Source organism: Diorhabda carinulata, chromosome 1 (genome assembly GCF_026250575.1).
Source record: "Diorhabda carinulata isolate Delta chromosome 1, icDioCari1.1, whole genome shotgun sequence".
NCBI lineage: Eukaryota > Metazoa > Arthropoda > Insecta > Coleoptera > Chrysomelidae > Diorhabda > Diorhabda carinulata.
The window spans coordinates 12209685-12230911 of NC_079460.1; the positions used below are offsets into that span (position 1 = coordinate 12209685).

General features: G+C 30.1%; 2 protein-coding genes across 3 annotated transcripts in view; one reads left to right on the forward strand and one right to left on the reverse strand.

Annotated features, from left to right (window-relative positions):
• On the reverse strand, positions 1-13538 carry LOC130898823 (alpha-soluble NSF attachment protein-like). Its single transcript, XM_057808367.1, has 4 exons — positions 12818-13538; positions 11872-12068; positions 10985-11381; positions 1-8920 (listed from the first exon to the last, which is right to left on the reverse strand). Exons 1-4 carry the CDS (start codon positions 12904-12906, stop codon positions 8728-8730), a joined length of 876 nt encoding a protein of 291 aa, XP_057664350.1. The 5' UTR covers positions 12907-13538; the 3' UTR covers positions 1-8727.
• The window catches only part of LOC130898808 (C2 domain-containing protein 5), a 40004-nt gene continuing 31863 nt past the window's right edge, over positions 13087-21227 (forward strand). The window contains exons 1-5 of one of the 2 annotated variants that reach the window (XM_057808355.1): positions 13087-13555; positions 13607-13817; positions 13954-14263; positions 14476-14818; positions 17496-17644. In XM_057808355.1, the coding sequence (XP_057664338.1) occupies positions 13641-13817; positions 13954-14263; positions 14476-14818; positions 17496-17644 (979 nt within the window). In that variant the 5' untranslated portion in view covers positions 13087-13555; positions 13607-13640. Of the gene's footprint in view, positions 13556-13606; positions 13818-13953; positions 14264-14475; positions 14819-17462; positions 17645-21227 lie in introns of both variants that reach the window. The other variant, XM_057808347.1, reaches the window with a different exon arrangement.

Sequence of the window (21227 nt, forward strand, 5' to 3'; positions counted from 1 at the left end):
TGAAAAATAAATATTTATTAAAACCAAAATATACATAAATAAAGTCTATTATGTGCTATCTATATAAACAATGAAAGCAAGCCTACACAACTGTCCAAACGTATTTTCAGATGTTCATTTGTAATAAAATAAGATATCACATAAATCAATACTTTGATAAAAAAAACTTTGTTTTTCTAATTACATGCAGGGTAATGTTAAGTATGACGCTTGAAATTGTTAATGAATAATAAAATGTAAAATAGATAATTCTATTTCATTTGAAAATATTCTGTGACATGATTACACTTTTTCACACATGTTATTCATCATTTCATATATTGGATAAAAATATGAAATCAATTATATCTTAAAATTTTGTTTATTTAAAAAGCAACTAAGTAAATAAACATCAACATTTTAGTGGAAGCTTGTTCCATCTTGCAACATAGCTTCTCACAAAATTCGAGACACTTCAATTTCAAGCGATAAAAAATATCTTAATACGACCTTATATTTAAAATATTTAAAAATGGAATAGAGCTCAATAGGGGCGTATAACTCAATCTCTTATATTGGTGAGAGTTCAATAAATGCTAAATAAGACTAATTAAGATACCATTATATATATATATATATATATATATATATAGATTTCTCTATTTTGATAAAGACTGAAGATAAATCGAAACGCCAATTTATTGAAATTTGAAATTGAAACAGAAGAGACCTAAAATCAAGAACATCTAGAAACGTAACATATATATTTTTATGTATATGAACAATAACAACTGTTATACAAAAAACAATTTTTCAATAATCGAGAAAGCAGTCATGTGAGAATTTTTAATATTGTGAGGATCCATTTTCAAGGCTTTAATAAATACCAAACCAACTGGTTCATAAAATAATTTCCTAAATTTGTTATAATCTACTTGTATATTTAGATTATAAGACCAAACCTATTTTGTAAAATTTCACAGGAAAACACATAATTTAAATTTTATTGTATTATCTTTGTAACAAAACTTAATTTTGGTTCTGGAATGAAAATAAATTCATACTTATTGGAGAATTTCACAAAAACTAATTACATTAATGTTTCTAAATGTTTGATTTTTGGCCTCTTCTGTTTCAAAATTATTTTTTTAATGATTTTTAAAAGATAGATGAAATTTGACGTTTCGACATTTCAGTCTTTATCAAACTGACAATTTGCGTATTTATATTGATCTATAGATCACCTTCATCATGAATATCAAAATAAGCATACAATTAAACTTGAACTTTGTTCTAGTATATACATATACATATAGAGGCTATACATTCTATTGAGAATTGTAGCCGCTCAAAATTGAGCTCTTTTGACCCCGTATTTTTTGTGGGTTGGCAGCCCATATTTTACCCTATTTAATTACAGCTTATTACATATTTTTGCAGCCTCGACTATTGTTCTCCATTTTTCTCTGTCCTGCATGTGTTTGTTCCAGTCACGTACTCCCAGATTGTCCATATCTTGCACAATCTGATCTTTCCATCTATTTTTTGATCTACCAGGCAATCTTTTCTCGCTCGGTCTCCATTCTGTGATTTTCCTTATACCCTGCCGTTTTTCCATTCTTTTAATGTGTTTCGAACCATTGCATTTTTTTTACTGTAATTGTACTTACTATATCCTCATTTTCTAATATATTCTTAATTTCATAGTTCTCTATACTTATTATTTCCAACTTTTACTGTTCCATGAATTTTCCTATTTATTCTCCTTTCATATATCCTTAGTTGTTCTTTGTCTATATTTGTTAGTCTCATTGTTTCATCGGCGTACGTAACTACTGGTCTTATCGCAGTCTTGTAGACTATCAATTTGGTTGCTCTGCTAATTCTTTTGCTCTGCATTATAGTTTTGTTTTGTCTCGTTTTCTGTGTCATTTTTATTGCTTATCATAGTTCCTAAGTACTTAAATGTGTCGACTACTTCGATGATAAGGTCATTTATATTCACTGCTTCTTGTTTGCGAAATTCCTTCTTCCTTTCAATTTCCATATATTTGGTCTTTTTCTAATTTATTTTCAATACTCTTTTTCCTGTCTCTCTCACAATTTTCTCTAGACTCGGTCTCTTGCTAATAGAGTGAAATCATCAACATATGCTATTGTTTTGATTTATTAATGATACTTCCATCGATATTACATTCTCTTATAATGCCTTCAACTGCAATGTTATACAATACCGCTGAGAGTCCGTCACTCTGCCTTATTCCAGCATTTATTTCAAATTCCTCAGATGCTCCGTTTTTTGCTATTACCCTTGGCCTAGAATTTAGCATAGTCATTTTCACCAATCGTATGAACTTTTGGGGTTCTTTGTAGTTTTTCCATGTCCTTTATAATCGTCCTCCTTTTCAGACTGTCGAATGCTTGTTTGTGCTTGTCGATGAATAGCATTTGCATATTAATGTTGTGCTCATAGCTTTTTTCTATCACTTGTTTTACAGTATGAATGGCGTCTACTGTGGATTTTCCTTGCCTGAAACCATTGCATCTGTTTTCCATACTCTTTATATGATTTTGAATATTTTGTACCTTAGATTAACTCCCCCATATGTTATTAGTTCATTCACTATTTCGTCTGGTCCTCCTGTTTTTTTTTTGTGTTTCAGTTTGTTTATTATGTCATTACATTCCGCTTCCATCGGTTTTTCTTCATTTTCTAGTCATTGTCACTTATACTATCTTCTTCTTATTCACTGTCTTCTTCCGTTAATATTTTTTTGAAATACTGACTCCACTCTCTTTCATTAATATTTGTTGTATTTCGTTTTCTATTTTGTTTCTTTATATGTTGATATAATTTTACATTATCTTTATTGTCATTTTTCAAGTTGTCCAACTATCATTTAGGCATTTTATTTTCTTCGTCTTTATTATCTTAGTGCTCTCTTTTCTTATTTTTCTATATATTATAATCCTCTTGTTTCATAGTTCTTAGCCATTTCAAATTAGCTTCTTTTTTCTCTTTAATTTTTATTGTATATTACATGTCAAACCAATCGATATTTTTTCTAATATATTTTGTACCAATGACTTTCTGCGTTGCATTTATAATACATTTCTTAATCTCTTTTCATTGCTCATCAATAGTATCTTTTTCTTTACTCTTTTGTAGTTGGTTTTCTATTTCTTCTCTGTATTCTTCCTCCCTCGGTTTCAGTTTCTGCATATTCCATTTTCTGCATTTTATCGCCTTGATCACTATATTTACCAAATTAACCAATTTCTTAATTTAATTTTGATTATCACTAAGTGATGATCAGTCTCAACACCTGTTCCTCCGTATGATCTTACATCTTGTATCATTTTTGATATTAAGACGTCATCTATTTGGTTTCCTTTGGTACTTCCTGGTATCATCTACGTGATTTTAGGTTCTTTCTTATGTTTGAAGCTAGTGCTACTAATATACGAGTACATGTTGAATTCTTCGGCTAGACTACATATTCGCCCTCCATTATTGTTAGTTGTTTCGTGTGGGATGTGTTTTCCTGACACACTGCTTAGTTTTCTTTTCCTATTTTTGCATTGATATCTCCAATAATCAATAATGTATCATGTCTTGTGACGTCCTCGCATACCTTAACCAGGTTTTCATAGAATTCATCTTTGTCTTTGTATTTTGCTTCCTCTGTTGGTGCGTAAATATTAATTACTTTTATGTTTGCTATACTATTTTTTATTCTTAGCTTTGATATTCTCCCACTTATAACTTCATATTCTAGCACATTATTCATTCTTTTCCCTTCCATCGTATTTCTTAGAGTGCCAATATGTCTATCTTGTATTCCAGCATTTGCTTTTGCAATTTCTTCATTTTTCCCATTGCCAGCATTGTCCTGATATTCCATGATGCCATTCTCACCACTTCTTTCCATTTGTTTTTCTGGTTGTTACCTTTAGCCATTACCTATTTCATTGCGTTGTCGACTTCCAATATATCAATGTTCTTTTCTTTAATTACTATTTTTTTGACTTCTTCTCTTTATTCTCCCTTCCATTTTCTGGGTAAAGATCGCTGGCTGCACGTTTCTCTGCTCCATATATTTTGTTATTTTCAGTAAATTTGTTATATTTGAGCCTTGCGTTGTGTCCTTGTTCTCTGGCTAATTTCACCTTAGGTAACAACTTTTTTCTTTCTTCATTAATCCATAGATTGGTACCTTTCAGTTTTTTAGATTGGTTCATAATTTCCAATTTTTTGATTGTAACTATAAACGGTCTCTTTTTGTTTATTTTAAATGCTCATATTCAGTAGCATTCTACTAAATCAGCTTCAGGGTCGACTTCTATTTTCCCCATTATAAATTGGATCTTTTCTTTTATTTTTTGCTGACTTTCATGTTCCCCATCTACGATTCCTTTGAATTATTATATTATTGCGTCTCATTTCTCTCTCTACATTTTCCAGTCGTTCTTCTTGTTTGAATATTATTTATTTGAAATAGAATCCAAAAGTTTCAATCTAATATACGAAAAAGGGAATTTTTAGAAATGGTTCACATTCACAAGAACGAAAAAGCTATAAATGATAAAAGACCTAAATAATTTGAGTAAAATTTATGGCTCTATTTTCTAATTTTTAATAAAACTACAAATAATTTAAGATGTAAGGACTAAGGAAAAATTAATTTTAATTTAATTAACAAAGTTGTCGTTTAATTTTATTCTTATTTTGATATTCATGATGATATTTATATTTATCAATATAAATACGTAAAATGTCAGTGTCAATATCATATTTTGATAAAGACTTGAAGAAAAATCGAATCAAATTTTATCTATCTTTTAAAAATTATTAAAAAAAACTAAAACAGAAGAGACCAAAAATCAAGAACATTTAGAAACATACATATGAAAAGGTCTAAGAAATTAAAGAAATTTATATATTTCTTATTTCTTTTATGTTTCTTTTTCTAAATCATCTTGATTTTGAGTTTCTTCTGGTTCAACATTAGTTTTTTTTATAATTTATAAACCTAAAATGAAGAAAATTTGAAAGCATATATATACATATACAGGGTGTTCCAAAATTATCTTTACAACTTCAAAAATTCATAACTCCGAACATAAACGAGATATTTATATTCTATCTTTTGCATGTATTACTGCAACTAATAAAGTTTTTTTTCAATAGACTGAACAGTTATAAGTGAAAGCCCAATAGGTGTCATGGTTCATAGAGACAAAATCATATACACGGAACTTTTGGACAAAATTCCAAAGAGACCCACTATCCGTGCATGGCACACAAGCTTCATGAGTAGCGCGCGGTTTTCTAGCTATTATGCCATAAGTAATTTTTGATGGCAGATATATTTTGATCATATATATGCATGAATTTCAATTAGAGGAGAGGATGCACAGGGTTCATTTTTTTGTGCCATTATGCTTATTTTCAGTTTTAATGCTTTTATTTTTTTTTTCAGTTTTATGTATATTTTAACAATTAGTGGAGTATTTGGTGCTAATTTTGCATATTTACTTTTCGGTAATTAATTAATTTATTTTATATTACCTCTGCCACAACGTGACAAGATCGTACTAGCGTTACTCAGCACATGTCTGTTGTTCGGGGAATTCCGTAGGCCGATTGCGGAGAGTTTGGGAATAACCTCGGCCGCTTTCCGATTTCCAAATGTTAAAAGGGTTAGAGTTCAAGTGTATTGTATTCCTACATAGTATAATATTTATTTAGCAATGCCTAAAATGAAGCCATCGGTAGAAGAATGGATACGAGGTTACACAGAATTGAAAGTTGAAAACAATAAATTAATTTGCAGGACCTGCCTTAAAGTGGTAAGTTCAACTTATTTAACATACTTTTGAATAAAAATAAGAAGAAAAAACCAACATCTAATTATTTTACAGATAAACAGCTACAAAAAGTACATGGATATACTTCAAAACTTTGCTCTTCCTCAGTTGGAAGAATTACAACCGATTATTTATTTCCAATATGATGGTGCACCATCACACTGGTTGATAGCAGTTCGACATCTCAACCAAACTTTTCCCAACTGATGGATTGGACGGGATGGCCCAATTCCATGGCCACCAAGGATTCCGGACATAACACCCCACGACTTCTTCTTGTGGGGTTATTTAAAGGACATTGTTTACCGGACACCAGTTAATGACATTGATGATGACTTGAAACGCCGCATTAAACGAGCTTTTAGTACAATTACAGGCGACATGTTACAGCATATCTGGCTTGAAATTGATTACAGACTGGAAGTGCTTAGGGCCACCAATTGTGAGCATGTTGAAGTGTACTAAAAAAAACTTGCAATAATACATGCAAAAGACAGATATAAATATCTAGTTTATATATATATATATATATATATATATATATATATATATATATATTTATATAGTAGTTATTATTTATTAAAGTGCCATTATATACAATTTACTATTTATAATAAAATTATTAAAAGAAAATGTTTTTGATGGTACCATGGTAAAACATATAGCAATATAATTAGTTAATAATTAAAATAATTAAAAATATTTCGAATATGTTTAAACTATGTACTGCACAAATTCGGCAAGCCCATGAATTGAGATACCCATATCATTTCGTGTATTGCTTTTTTTAATAATTCGTTAAGGAGAAATTCTTTCACATATGTGGAATTTATAAGAAATGTGAAATTAAATAGAAGTTATTGTGATAGGAGATGGCACAATTATAAGTTTTAATTGAACAGTTTACAGAATATAATAACAGGTAGATCAAGATTCATTTTTTATTCATATTTCTAAATAACTTATTAGTGTTACTGATATAAGCTCAAAATTTCAAGCAAAGTATACATATGGGTATCAACTAGATATAATGCATAATGTTTCCAATTATTAGATTGAAGTTTACTTCAATAACAGTGCCTTGAATACAAACTATTTGATCAAAAGCTTATTAATTGTCTATTAGTGTTGAAACTATTTCTCTAATAATTAGTTACATAAAAATTCTCAATTATGTTATAGATCTGATAGAATTAAGTATGAAAAACTTTTAAAATGGTTAGTTTTCGAACATTTGTTCCGCTTATAAAAGGATTTGATTAAAATGAATTGAACAACGCTCGAATTCTTTTAACTTTTCTAACATTATAAATAGAAAAAATTGAGGTACAAAATAAACTCAATTGAGCTTAATATTAGACAAATTGATAGATATCTCGTTAAAAAAATAAACATGTTTTTATGCCGAATATAACAAACAAAATTTTACTGTATGTGGGATTAATAGTAATAAAATCTTAGCTCAACTGACTAAGTTATTGTGTGGCTTCAACTAATTAAACCAAACAAATATCAATAACACGAAAATACAAATTTAATAATTAATTAACAACTAAGCCTAATTAAATTGTTACTAAATTAATAATTGAATGTATAATCGATGATCCAGATAATTTATTGCATTTTGGGTTGTTATATTTGCAAAGTTAATTGTGGAAAATAAATTGATATTTCACTGTTTTTTCTGCATACAGATAAAATGAGAGCAATAGAACACCAAATTAAAATCTTTTAACCCTTTCAGTTCCACTCTTAATTTTTAACAACTTTAGTAGATCTGTCACTCTCCAGAATCACAGCACTAAATGAATGGATAATGTTTTTTAGCGCAAAACCATAGTGTACCATAGAAGAGGTCATTGAAAACCCTGAAGATCAGGGCTGTGACGATTAAATCTTTGCTGTTGTGAATTCAAGAGATGATGAGGAAAATATTGAGACAGACAAAACGCAAGTTGAAGAAACAAATAGAGATGAAAGAATACTAGAAGTTACTGATACTTCAAAACAAGAAATAGAAAACTGAAAAAAAAAATATGGTCTGACAGAGAAATATAAGTCTAAATGGATGAATGCATCATACGAAATAAGAAATGGTATCAAATTCCACTTTCACAAGATTCCATTATTTAAATACCATCATCAATTCTAATGGTCCTGAAAATAATAATGACAGATTATGGAAAGTACGAGATATCTATGACTGTACTAGAAGATGATGTCAAGAGCTTTCGCTAGAAACCCATCTATGGTGACTATAGTGACTTTCAAAGGCCAAATCAACATAAAATAATATATAGAAAAAAAGCCGGAAAATTGAGGTATAAAAATTTATTCTCTAGCTGGGGAAAGTATTCCTATTCAAGACTATCTACTGAAATGAAGCTGGTCTACAAACATTATGGCAACGCACCTCATGCTGGTTAGAAATCCTCCAAATGTGGTTGAAAAAATATTTCTATTTCCAGATTTGTTTATTACTTTCAAAAATGCTGTATATTTTTCAAATAATTTAGACGAATAAATGTTTCCGTCGTGTTTTTGTTTGTATTTTTTTAGTACTCTTAGACATAAGTCCCTGATGAGGGACATAACAATAAACCAAGATATACTATGAATATGTGATTTTTACAATAGCTATTCTCAAAAGCATGGTAAATAGAATGAATAATAAAATAATTTTTCCTACAAAAAATAAGTGATGTATACTTTAAATGTACTCGAGGTATTGTCCCTCTGGAGGAACAAATACACTGAAAGGGTTAATAAAAGATACGATGTGAGATCAAAATAAAACAAAAACTAATATTTGACTAAACAACCCAAAACATAAAATTCACTGTATCTATTTTCAACCTTTGCAAACAATAAAACTTTTCAACGTAAATCTGGATTTTCGTTCAGTTGTTTCTTAATACGTAAAAGGATTGTGGTATACCACTGATCCAAACGTGAAATGGAATCGTAGTCTTTGACTGCGTCTGTAAATCCATCAACATTTTGCTCTTCAATATGTTCTATGAGGGTTTTTACGAGAGTATATTCTCGACAATCTTGAAATGCAGGGTACCTAAATGAATAATCAATTTGAAATCAACCATACTGATCTAAAAATATTTAGAAGTAGAAGCAAAGGATGCTGTTACAAGTATATCTATATGCAGGATGTCTTTAAAACTCAAGCAATAAAATTCGGGTGATTGCTCGTATGAAATTAATATGGGTCTTTTCTATAACAAAATTTCCTTAACCCACCCTTTTCCAAGATATCACCCTTAATAGGAGGTGACTGAAATTGAGTTTTTATTTTTTTCCAAACTTTCAGTAAAGCAGTGCACTTTCTAAGGACTAATATCACGGATACTTTTTCAATATTCCATTTACATTATTCGGGGGTGAAATTAGCAATCCCCACTTTATTTCATATCAAAACTTTTTTCAAGATGTAGCCAATGTGTCATGGATTGCCGTACACGTTCAAAGATTTGAGGTGTATTTCTTATGGTGTCACTCGCTATTTGAATGATGATTTGCAGTAATCTCATAAATAGAAATCGCAAAGATTTAACTCTGGAGATCGAGGAGGCCAATGTTGGGGCCTTCCTCAAACAATCCAACAGTTGGGATATGTTGCTTATAAATGTTACCTAGCAGTCTGAATGAAGTGTACTGAAGCACCATCATGTATGAATCACATATTTTGTCTGATATTGAGTGCAATGTCTTCAAGTAGTTCAGGGAGATCATTTTCGAAAAAGCTGGTGTAAGAAATTCCACTTGATGGCTGAGGTGGTTATTTTCAGCATTTGTTATTAATCATACTACACTTTACATATTTACTGTTTTACAATAAATTTAATAAAAAATTATAAATTTTTGTGTTTATTTATAGTTAGTCCTTTGCGAGTGCAAAAAAATTACAGAATTCCAAATTTCTAGCATTACTGAAATTAAAAAAAAAAAACATAAATACTCAATTTTAGACACCCCTTTTTAAGGGTGATATCTCGGAAAGGAGTAGGTTGAGGGAATGTGGACTAACTTTAATATATTTTCCGAGCTTTTGAATACTTATGTATTCATCGCCTGGGACTGAAATTATGGTCATATATATATATATATATATATATATATATATATAATTTTTGGAAGAACTTGACGTTGCGACTTTTCTTTAAGTCTTTATCAAAACATGATCACATTCAAGCCTCAAATTTTATCTTCCAAAAATTATTAAATTGAAAAAAAAAACTAATTTTAAAATAGAAGGAACCTAAAATCCAGAACATTTAGATGCATTAATTTATCAAAAGGTCTAAGAAATAAGAAATATATAACTCAAATGCCACTAAAAAGAATCACGATTATTTTACTGATTTTCACAATGCAGTTTGTGAAATGCATTCAGGGAAAAATATAAATGTTGGTCTTATAATTGAATATCTATAATTATAATTGCTCAGTTTCTTGCCTATTGAATATAGACTTATATATTATTAAAGCTTTATTTTTATTTTGGATTTCAATAATTATTAGTTATATACTGATAATAATTAATATTTTGAATATTTGCTGTAATTTCTTCTTGTTGGACAAAAATACACAAGCGATGACAAATCACTATGTAGAAATTGACGATTTTCATTTGTAAATTTTTTGAAATTCCTAATACCAAAAACTCTTAAAAGTTTAATTAGCAGCCTTCGGGGTGATTTTTCGATTTCTGAGGAAAGTTGATTTAACTAAATATTTTTGGCTTGAGGCATTTTTGTTTATTTAGTTTCAGATAAAAAAATATTGCTCCATCCTTTAAGCAATCATTCAAAATAAAAATTTCAATAATCAATATAAATATGATCTTATTCTGGCAAAAGTCACAGAGTCCAATTTTCAGTAATTTCATATGTTCCACCACTTGTTTTAAAATTAGCACATCTATAGATTGACAAAACTCACTAAGTCCTACATGTAGTTGTTTTATAATAGTGGTAGTGCCTCATAACACATCTACCTAATTTATTTTAAACCTTCAAACTTTTGCTAGACTGCAAAAGGGTCTTTTTGGACTTAGTGACTTCTGCCAGAACAACAAAGATATGATTATTCTGGAAGAACAAATATCAGCTCTACATACCTTTGGATATAACTTTCTATTGCATGTTGGGCATTAAGAACATCAACACAAAGGTGACAAAGGCTAGCTCGGAATAGATATTCTTTAGCGCTATACTTCAAGAGAGAACTTTCAAGAGCAGAATAAGCTACTTCTTGATAAATCTGTATTGCTTTCTCATAGTTTTCAAGTTGTGCTGCATACTGTGCCACTTTCAATAGACATTTATTGGCAGATGAATTACTCTCCTCTCCTCTAAAATAGTCAGCAGCTTGCTCATAATGCTGAACAGCACGGTCTAAGTCAACTGCCTCAGTTTCATACATTTCCGCAATGGTTTGATGGTGCTTAGCAGCCATAGTAAAACGACCCATTTCAGTATATATGTCTATAGCTTTTATTAAACAGTTTACAGCCTCTGAAAATAAATAGAAATATATTTTTTACAGAAAAATTTGAGAATTGAATCACAATTGTAAAAAAAAACTTGACAAAAGAGGCTAAACAATAATATATTCAACAGATCTATAATTAACAAAATTATAGTTCCAAAAAACACTTAAGCTTTTCTGTGAAGATAAATTTTCTTTCAACCAAAAATTTTGAATAAGCAGTTTCACAATTAAAACTGACATTTGTGAGTGTAGTTGTTTTGTAAGCTCACTGATTTAATGTTGATAAAAATTCAGTTTTGTTAATTGAACTTAATTTCAAAATTTTCTCTATTCACTGCATACATTTTATAATATAATATTTATAATAGTACATGAAATTCCTTCTACAATGCAAAGAATCACAACCCATGTGAGAAGAATTTAAAAAAACGAGATGACTTGAATTTAGCTTGTTTCTGTTAATACTTTTCTTTTAAACTACATATAAAGATAAAATTGTGTATGATCTCTTACCACTAATATGAGCCTTTTTATAGCAATTTGCTGCATCAACAAAATTTGTAGCAGCATCATGACGAGCACCACTCCTAGCATGTAAATTTGCAGCTTCACAGAAAGCTTTGCCAGCAGAATCCCAGCTCTTGGCCATTTTAAAGAGATTTGCAGCTCTTTGGTAACATTCAACAGCATCCTCAATTCTACTTGAACCACTAAAAATAAAAACTTATAATAGCCTATATTCCTTTTTCCCATAAATGCCTAAAAGGTCGAAAGTAACAGGTATAACTTATATCAGTTAAAATAATAGCACCTAACATATAAAACAATAATATAATAATTATATAACCTATATATATATATATATTTGTGTGTGTGTGTGTTTGTGTTAATTTAATAATTTAAAAACTGAGAATTTCTAGCAAATAGTGAATATCATCAAGATTGATACACCTTCTTTTTGGAAATACCAACTCATACAACCTATAACCTACATATCAAATGATTACAATATAAAAAACAGAGTCTAATACAGTCTAATCCATTAATTACATAAAAGGTAGGTACTTATAAAAGAAGGTTTATGACAAACATAAATGAGAATGCAGTTATTGAACAAAATTTGTAGATCCAGCAAATAGAAAAAAACGCTCCTAGGTGTCATAATAGAATTATGAGATACAAGATAATCTTAATGAGAGTCAATTGATTTGTAATATATGTATTTGATGTGGTTTACTTGATAAATATATTTATGAAGAAAAGCGAACTGAATTCTTGTTTATAAAAAGTGTGAATGTATTTACACAGAATCAGAGAGCACTAGAAATATTTAGTAAAGCGATGATTATATTTTATTTTTAATACCTATATAGCCAATTTTTAGAGCAGTAATTACTAAGCTTATTGATATCAACTGAAGTTGTTTAGAATAACTTTCATTAAGGGAACAGGTACATACCCAAATAGTGATCCAAAAAATCCTCTTGATGATACTTTCTTCTCTGCTTCAGCCATTAACTGTTGGGCTTTTTGTATATTCGACGACATTTTTCAATAAATTGTAGTATTGATTACAACGATATAGTTTGTTCAGGGATGTTTACAATTTAAAATAACATTTAACACTTCCTGATGATTTCACATTCAAGAACAATTAAGTGATAGAGACAGCAAGGTGGCCACCTCCTAAAAGCCAAACCTAACTAGACGCGGTTTTTAAAATATACCAAATATCCCTATCCAGAAAAAACCTACCAAATATTTTTCAATGCTATAGAATAGATGAAGAAAAACAACTAACAGTTACATTATATTAAGGAATTATGGAAAAAGAATATGTAAAAAATGCTGCAAATGATTTATCTCAAGTTGATAAATTCTGGTTTTACATTTTTAATGCTAAGTTAACTAAGCGGTTAGGAACAACAAGAGAACCAAATGCTAAGAATGCATCATATATTTTTTGGGTAGTGTAATTTTTGTTTTGTTACTGTATAATGACCAATCGACCCCGAGAATTTGGAAAAAAAATTATTATGTCACTATCAGGTATAACTGAAGGTTACTCTGGTCAATTATCTGTCAGTTGTTAGAATATAGATTGTACAATTGAGATGTATTTTTTAAATACCTAAAAATAGAATAAGTATTTGTGTGGCATGAATTATCATAAAAACAATCTCACCCACGTTTTCAGGTATGTCACTCTGAATTTCAATTAATAAACCTTTACATAATCCCATTTTAGGTCATAAACTAACCTCACTTTTTGTACATAAACAATGCCAGGCAAGGTGAAAGTAAAAATTTCCTCTGGAAAGAATTTACCAGTTATGGATAGATCTAGCGACACCACTGATGCGTATGTAGAAATAAAACTTGGAAGTACAACTTTTAAAACAGATGTCTGTAGAAAATCTTTACATCCTCAATGGAATACAGACTGGTATCGCTTTGAGGTAGGGCCAAAGATTATATACACTATTTTGTAACTGTACACAACTTAACTAATTTTGCTAAACAATATCATAATAATTGTTTGTTAATATCCATACAAGCTCTATCACATATTTTGATTCAATTATTGTACTTTAGGTTGAAGATTCAGAATTACAAGATGAACCATTACAAATACGTTTAATGGATCATGATACATATTCAGCAAATGATGCTATTGGCAAAGTTTATTTGAATTTGAATCCATTGCTACTTCCTGTTGATGGTCCAGTAATTAAATATGGTTTTAATGGAGATAGTTCAATTCACCATGAAATATCTGGTTGGCTGCCAGTTTATGATACAATGCATGGTATAAGAGGTGAAGTGAACATAACAGTAAAAGTTGAATTGTTTTCAGACTTCAATAGATTTAGGCAGTCATCATGTGGAATACAATTTTTTTATTGTAAGTACTATTTTCTTATAAATTAAAAATAGAAATATGTGAAATAAGATATATTTCTGTGTCAGTAAGTTGTGGTTACTAAACAAAGAAATTTGATTTTTTTTTCAATTAAAAAATTAGCTTCTTGTAAGTTTAAAGCATTGTCTTCTTTTGTAAATAATAAAATTTTCCCTTTATCTTTCATAAAAATACTAATAATTTTTTTATTTCAGCTCCAACTGTTCCCCAAGGCTACCAAGCAAAATTGATTCATGGCTTTGTAGAAGAGTTATTAGTATATGATGATCCAGAGTACCAGTGGATTGATAAAATACGTACTCCTAGAGCATCAAATGAAGCCAGACAAACCTTATTTTTCAAACTATCAGGAGAGCTCCAAAGAAAGATAGGAGTAAAAACTATAAGTTTGGGTGGAAATGCAGTTATAGGATATAAACAGAGTTATGATTTAGAAGGAGAATCCGGAATTGTAGCCAGAGGCATAGGAACTGCTGTAACACTTATAAAATCAACTAATATCTGTAATACTGTTTTCAATGGAGAAAGCAAAGATGAGTGAGTATTATATGATATTAAAAGTATTCACTAAAACTTTTACATCATTCATAGCAGAGGAGGTCAGTTGATGAGGAAATTTTTGGAAAAGAATCAGATTCCAAATTGTTAATTGTGGGTTCTCTAAAATTCAACCAATCTGAGAATATTGCTGGGAGATTTTTGGTCAGGACATTGAGAAAGCAGATATTGGGGGTGGGGTGAAGGTGATTAGTGCATAAAGTTTAATGTGATCTTCAGGTCTTTGGAGGACATAAAATGAAAAAAGGTTAGGATAGACCATGTGGGTTTTCAGTAGGAAGGGGAGATAGCTGAGATATCCATAAACAATTAATTGTGATTGAAAGTAATTCATGTTGAATAAAAGGTATTATGCTGTGATTGGAACAGAAATTCCAGATTATGTCCTTTGATTATTGTTTAAATTAATTAGAATATTGATAGATAAATATAAATAATAAGATAAGAGTAATATTGTTTTTTCCTGTGGACAGAAATGGAAATTACTTATGGCTTGTCTGTAGCCCAGAAGTATATTGTTTTTACTCACTGGCAGGTCAGTTGAACATTGACAAGAAGTAAAAGATGTTCATGTTTTGAGTGCCTGAGCCTATAAACTATAGCAAAATCAGTATAAAAGTTGTGGATACAGTAATTTAAAATCATAATCAATTTGGTATGCATGTGTGGAAATCATTTTTTAAATATCAATAAAAAGGATTGTTTGTCTGGACTTAGTTAAAATTACTATAATATTTTCATTTGAATTCAATGTAGAAAAACATTTAAAACACAATCACATCTATCATAAGTATATTTTAATGAAAAAAAAGTCTAATGATAGTCTTCATATTTCTGTACACAGGCATGTTAAAGATTACCTTGAATTCGTTGGTGATGGCAAAAGCTTTCGCTTGAGCAGCACACCAAAAGTGTTTCCTTTTATATCCCCTCCCTCGTTTTCAAAACTACCAAAATTGTCTGAATTTACCTCTTCCAAATATAAACGTCTTTCAAAAAAACTGTATTTTTCTATAGATTCAGGAAATATGAGGTCTACCCACTCTATAGAGAATGTATTTCATACTTCTATGGAAAAGCTACTCAAACAAGAAAATGAACGGGGTAAACCTGTACCTAGTTTACCTAAGAAGCTTAGGAATCTAAAATATTCTCAAAATTCGTTGAGTAAAAAAATGACTGCTTTGAAATCCAAATTGTCCGAAAGTATTGGAGAAGAAATTGATGAAGAACCTGTAGTTCATACAAAACATAAAAGATCTGAAAGTGATTCTAGTTTTATGGCCGAGATGTTAGCTAGATCTGTTATTCATGCTCATAATAGTTTGAGTTGTATACTAGAAACTAAGAATCATCTAATTGAAGATGTTAATGAAAAATCAAGTAACTTTCTTAATAAAACTGCTTCCGAACCTATTATGCTCTCTGATGGAAGCAGTAGCGAAGGCCATTATTCCAGTTCAGACTCCACAACTTCAGATTATGAAGAGGAAAGTGAAAAAAATGGAGATAAGAGTCTTGATACTATCAGTAATATTATCAAAGATGTAGAAAGACTACAGTTGAAAGAGAAACCAAGGTTATTTAAACAGCACTCTTTACCAACTTTAGAATTGAACAGACTAGGTTCAGTGAGTTCAGATTTTAACACACATAGCTTGCAAAAAAAATGTTCAATGTCTGAACTACTCGATGCAGAAAAATACAATGAGAAAGATAATAATGATTCAGTGGATAAAAAAATAGATAATGAGAAAGATAATGATTCAGTTGAGGAAGAAATAGATTCTGATGAGCTAAATGTGAATGAAAAAAGTAGCCAGGATCAAAAAGTAATATTTGAAAGTACCGATAAAAGTAATTCTCTTGATGAGGAAGAAGATGCAATTGAACCTACAGTGTCAATAAACTTTAAGGGTATAATTCCAGAAGCAATAAAAAATGTTAAAATAAAAGAAAAAGGATTAATAAAAACTGCAGTACAAGCTTTATTATTAGACAAAGCAAATCTTTTAGGAACTTACACTCCACCAATGTCACCATTGTGTAAATCTGTGGATTTTTCTAAAATTAAAGTAATTCCTATGCAGACTACACAGCAGCGGCTGAAAATGCCCAAATCAGCGAGTTCTGTTTCTTTTAAGGAATATGTAAAGCAAAAAGAGACGGTTTTGGGCGTTTGTTTAACTGAAATTGTATCTACTGAAATATTTAAAAGAAGGCAGTCCCAACCATGCTTAGCTAAAACAGAACTGTTGAGTCCTGCACAATACTGTGATCCAGCAAGAAAAAAAAACTATTCAGATAATCAGTTAAATAAACCTATAGTAAAAAGTATGTTAAATGAATCATTACAAAATAAAAAAACCTCTCGAAGGTTTAAAATATTCACATCAAAGAAGAGTATGTTATCTTTAAATCCTCAAGAACCACGTGTGAGATCATACAGTACAAGTTCAGACAAAAAACCTAAAGGTAGCCTCTTATTTCGAATCTTTAGCCAACGAAAGTCAAAACAACTTTCAATTTCCTCTAATATTCCAACTCCAAACTATTTAACATGTATTAACGATCCCTCCAACGATTTGCCTGACAATACACAAATTGAAGGCAATATTTGTAGCAATACTAAGCATGCATGCATAACCCCAAACAGGCATAACATATCACCACAACCAGAACAAATTGGAGGTAACAATTGTCAACATAACTTAGACCAGAGGAAGAACGACCAGTCGCCATCCAGAACCAATAACTTTGCTCAAAGAAGATCATCAGATTCCGATTTAAGCACCACTCCAAAAGGTAGGTAATTCTGTATTTAGAAAAACAATATACAAAAAAGTTACGAGTTTTTTTTTAATTTTATTATTAAAAAAAATTTCAATTTTTGTTCAGGCTGGGATTCTTTAAAATATACATTTATGTCATAAATATAGTAGTTGGCAAGTATATAATTTTACTGGCTATTTTATGTATGTATATAGGTATTTCATAAGAATTTTATTATTCATATTCTATTTTTTTACTTGAAACATATGTGTATTTTTGTCATATAGTATTTATTTATTATCAATCAAAACAAAACATACTTTATGCTAATTAGTTGACTGTTACTGGGGCGGTGAAATCGTTTCTAGTTGCTTTTCATCTTAGCCCTTTTTAAGTTTCTCATAAGTTTGAGGTTATAATAAGGGATGGAGTGGATGGTTACTAGTTTTGAACATTTTTTTGTGGTTGTGTCCTGTATAAAAGAGACTGTAAGTGCTATCGTAGATTATTAAACTTGATGGTAAGTTTGCCGTTGACGATGACAAAATGTTCTCTATGGAATTCTCTTCTAGTGTCGTTCTATTCATGTATCTCCATAATTGTTTTGCTGGCAAGGTTGCACACAATATTTTGACGGTTTGTTATCAGATATTCTGTCACATTTTTTGCATGCTTTTTCCAGCTGAATTCTGATACTCGTTGTATTCTTAGGTATCAAGTTTCAAAAATATGGAATTTGAATGATATTATGTAAAGCAGAATTCAACTGGTGTTTTCTCGATGTAAAAAGACGCATATACTTTATATAATACTAGCTGTTATCTGCCCGTTTCGCGTGTCACAAAATTCATGCCAAGTAAGAGACATATTAAATTTTGTTACCTAGCTACCCAAAGATTCAACATAAACGGATTTTACGAAATTAACACACCCTTAACCACTTAGGGTCTTATCAATTTTTATGAGTTGAAATAATAAATAACACAGATTTCCACATCACCATGGAAGTACTTTGTCGTATATTGCGTTCCCATTATTATACATGGCGTGATCCCCAGAATGGTTACACCATGAATTGACGTATCAATGCCATAAGGTCTAGAATTTGTTACACATCAAATCTTTATAAATATACATTGGATATGAACAACTTAAACCTAGGCATCAAACTCTATCAAGTTTAAGAAGAAGGCAGTAATTTGACTTATATATTTTTTATTAGCTAATTCTTCAAAATAAACATTGGTTATATATCTAGAATTATGAACTTTTTTGCATTTAGCATTTTCTATTTTAGCATAATTTTTATTTTTATACGGTTATTATTCTAACGGTTTTAAAATTTTTAAGACTACCTATTTTTTATATTAAAATCGAAAATTGAAATTCACAAAATACATTGTTCCTAGTTTTATATTCAAAACAAACCTGAAAATTATTAGAATATATTATTTATTAAATTTATTTTGTTTCAATTAAAAATATCCAATCAATCAAAACTTAACAAAACTGAAAAAGTCTGATACTCATTTCTTTGAAATAGTAGAAATTAATTATTATATAGATAAAATATTCAAAATAGTTAAATTAAAAAAAAAATAAATCCAAAAATTTTTTAGAATTTTAATATTTGTTGATTGGATAATGCTTATTTTTTGATTCTATAGATCGAATTTAAAGAAATGATTATTGATATAATCAAAAATAGAATATTAAAAACTTGAAACTTCTCTTTATACAACATCCATCGTTTCACCTATCGGTTAAAGAATTACCAAGCTGTCAGGTGAACTTACTCTTGAGCATGCACGTATAGTTGACCGCGAGAAAAATAGTCATTTCTAAATCATTACCAGCCATTTTAAAACTTTGCCCTTGGGCCTTATTATTCGTCACAGCTCAACTAACTTTGACAGGAAATTGTAGGTGTTCAAATTAGAAATGGTCATCTGATGGAATTAGAAGAATTTTTGGAATGGATACAGTTTCTCCTTGACTTGTAGCCTGGTACCATTACATAATTTTGGCGGATTTAAATTGCGGAACAACCTTATTGGAGAGCCAATCTTGCGTTAAATAACATGTGGAGTTATCCATGGTGGATTAAGAGTGTGTATGAGCTCCACAGGGTAGTGGACAGTTTCTTCATTGGTTGGTTCGGAGTTTTCTCCAGAAAAATGTTAATACAATTGACTTGTTCATTTTATAAAGTTAGAATAGTTCTCTCCTTCAACTAAGAACTACAATTGTCGCCAGCTTTGTCAATATTCGAGTATATTTTGTCAATTAAGGTAATTCAAACTGGGGCATTTTCAAAATTAATATATATCTCTATTTTTCTGTCTATCAACAGTTTTCAAAGCAGAAAATGATGAAGGACCTCGAATCTCATGTAAGAGAAATCGCAGGTGATAGCATTCAATATATCCGGGATACACGGTATAAAATCGACCTAAAACTTGACTCCTAATGAACTTGAAACAACTTCAGCTTTTTTTTTCAAAGCGGTTATTTTTCCGTACATAATAAGCTGGGGCTTCAATGTACAAAAGAGGTTTTGCAAAGTCATCAACTTTGCGAAGCTCAAAGAAGCCATTAATGTTGTTTTTGGAGTTAAGTTGGTGATATTCATACTGAACACACTTTTTACACTACCACTACACCAACACTCACAATTACACTGTCTGATGTTCGTTTCGATAACCAAGCTATCGTCTTCAGAAACTGAATTTAAACTGTAACATATATAACTTGACTTAACTAGCTTACACTAAATTTTCCCACCAATGAACTTTCTCTAGCGAGAAAACGGGAATCTTCATATTTATTTCTTAACTACTAAACTATATAGAGGGTTGTAAGGAGTAGGCCCTTTGTCCCTATTTGAACTGTTCTTACATTTAACAATTTCAAGGTTGTCGAATGCATATATCTATTATTGGATACATTTTCAAATAATTTCACATTTTTCATTATTTGGACTGGCGGCGTGATCATTCAATTTTTCGGTTCGTCTATATTTTAAAAGAGCTACGTGCTCTTTAAACCGTATATTAACGGTTTAGGTCTGCCGACAAACTGCTCATCACAATCATTACCGCTAATTTCATAAATATTTAGGATTACCCAGCAATTGTTTTAATGTATAAACCAATTTAAAACCCACTCTGTCAAAAATTCCCGCCAGTCCTTTTGTGTAAACAGGATTGATATGTATTAGAGTGTTTTTTTATTAGATTTTGGAAAAACGAGGTTTTACATAGAGATTTCTTAAACCTATGACGGTTAATTAACCCATTTACAATTCTATTACATATAACATACAACAACGTACAGCTACATCATCAATAAAAGTCCTTTCCTTATTGTATCTTTCGATGTTAAGTGGAAAGTGGATTAACCGATGTACCAGGAAATGGAGACTAGGCATTATATGTTGAATACAATGGAAGGAATCAGCCGGGATGTACCTGCACGTAGCGGTGTAGTACCTAAATACATCAAACTCTACCCTATTTCTATTCTTAATTACTAAAGTATCTAAAAATATCTATTATTTTTCAATAAGTTGAATTTATAGATGGAGATTTGGATAATGAGTTTCAAAATGAAATCT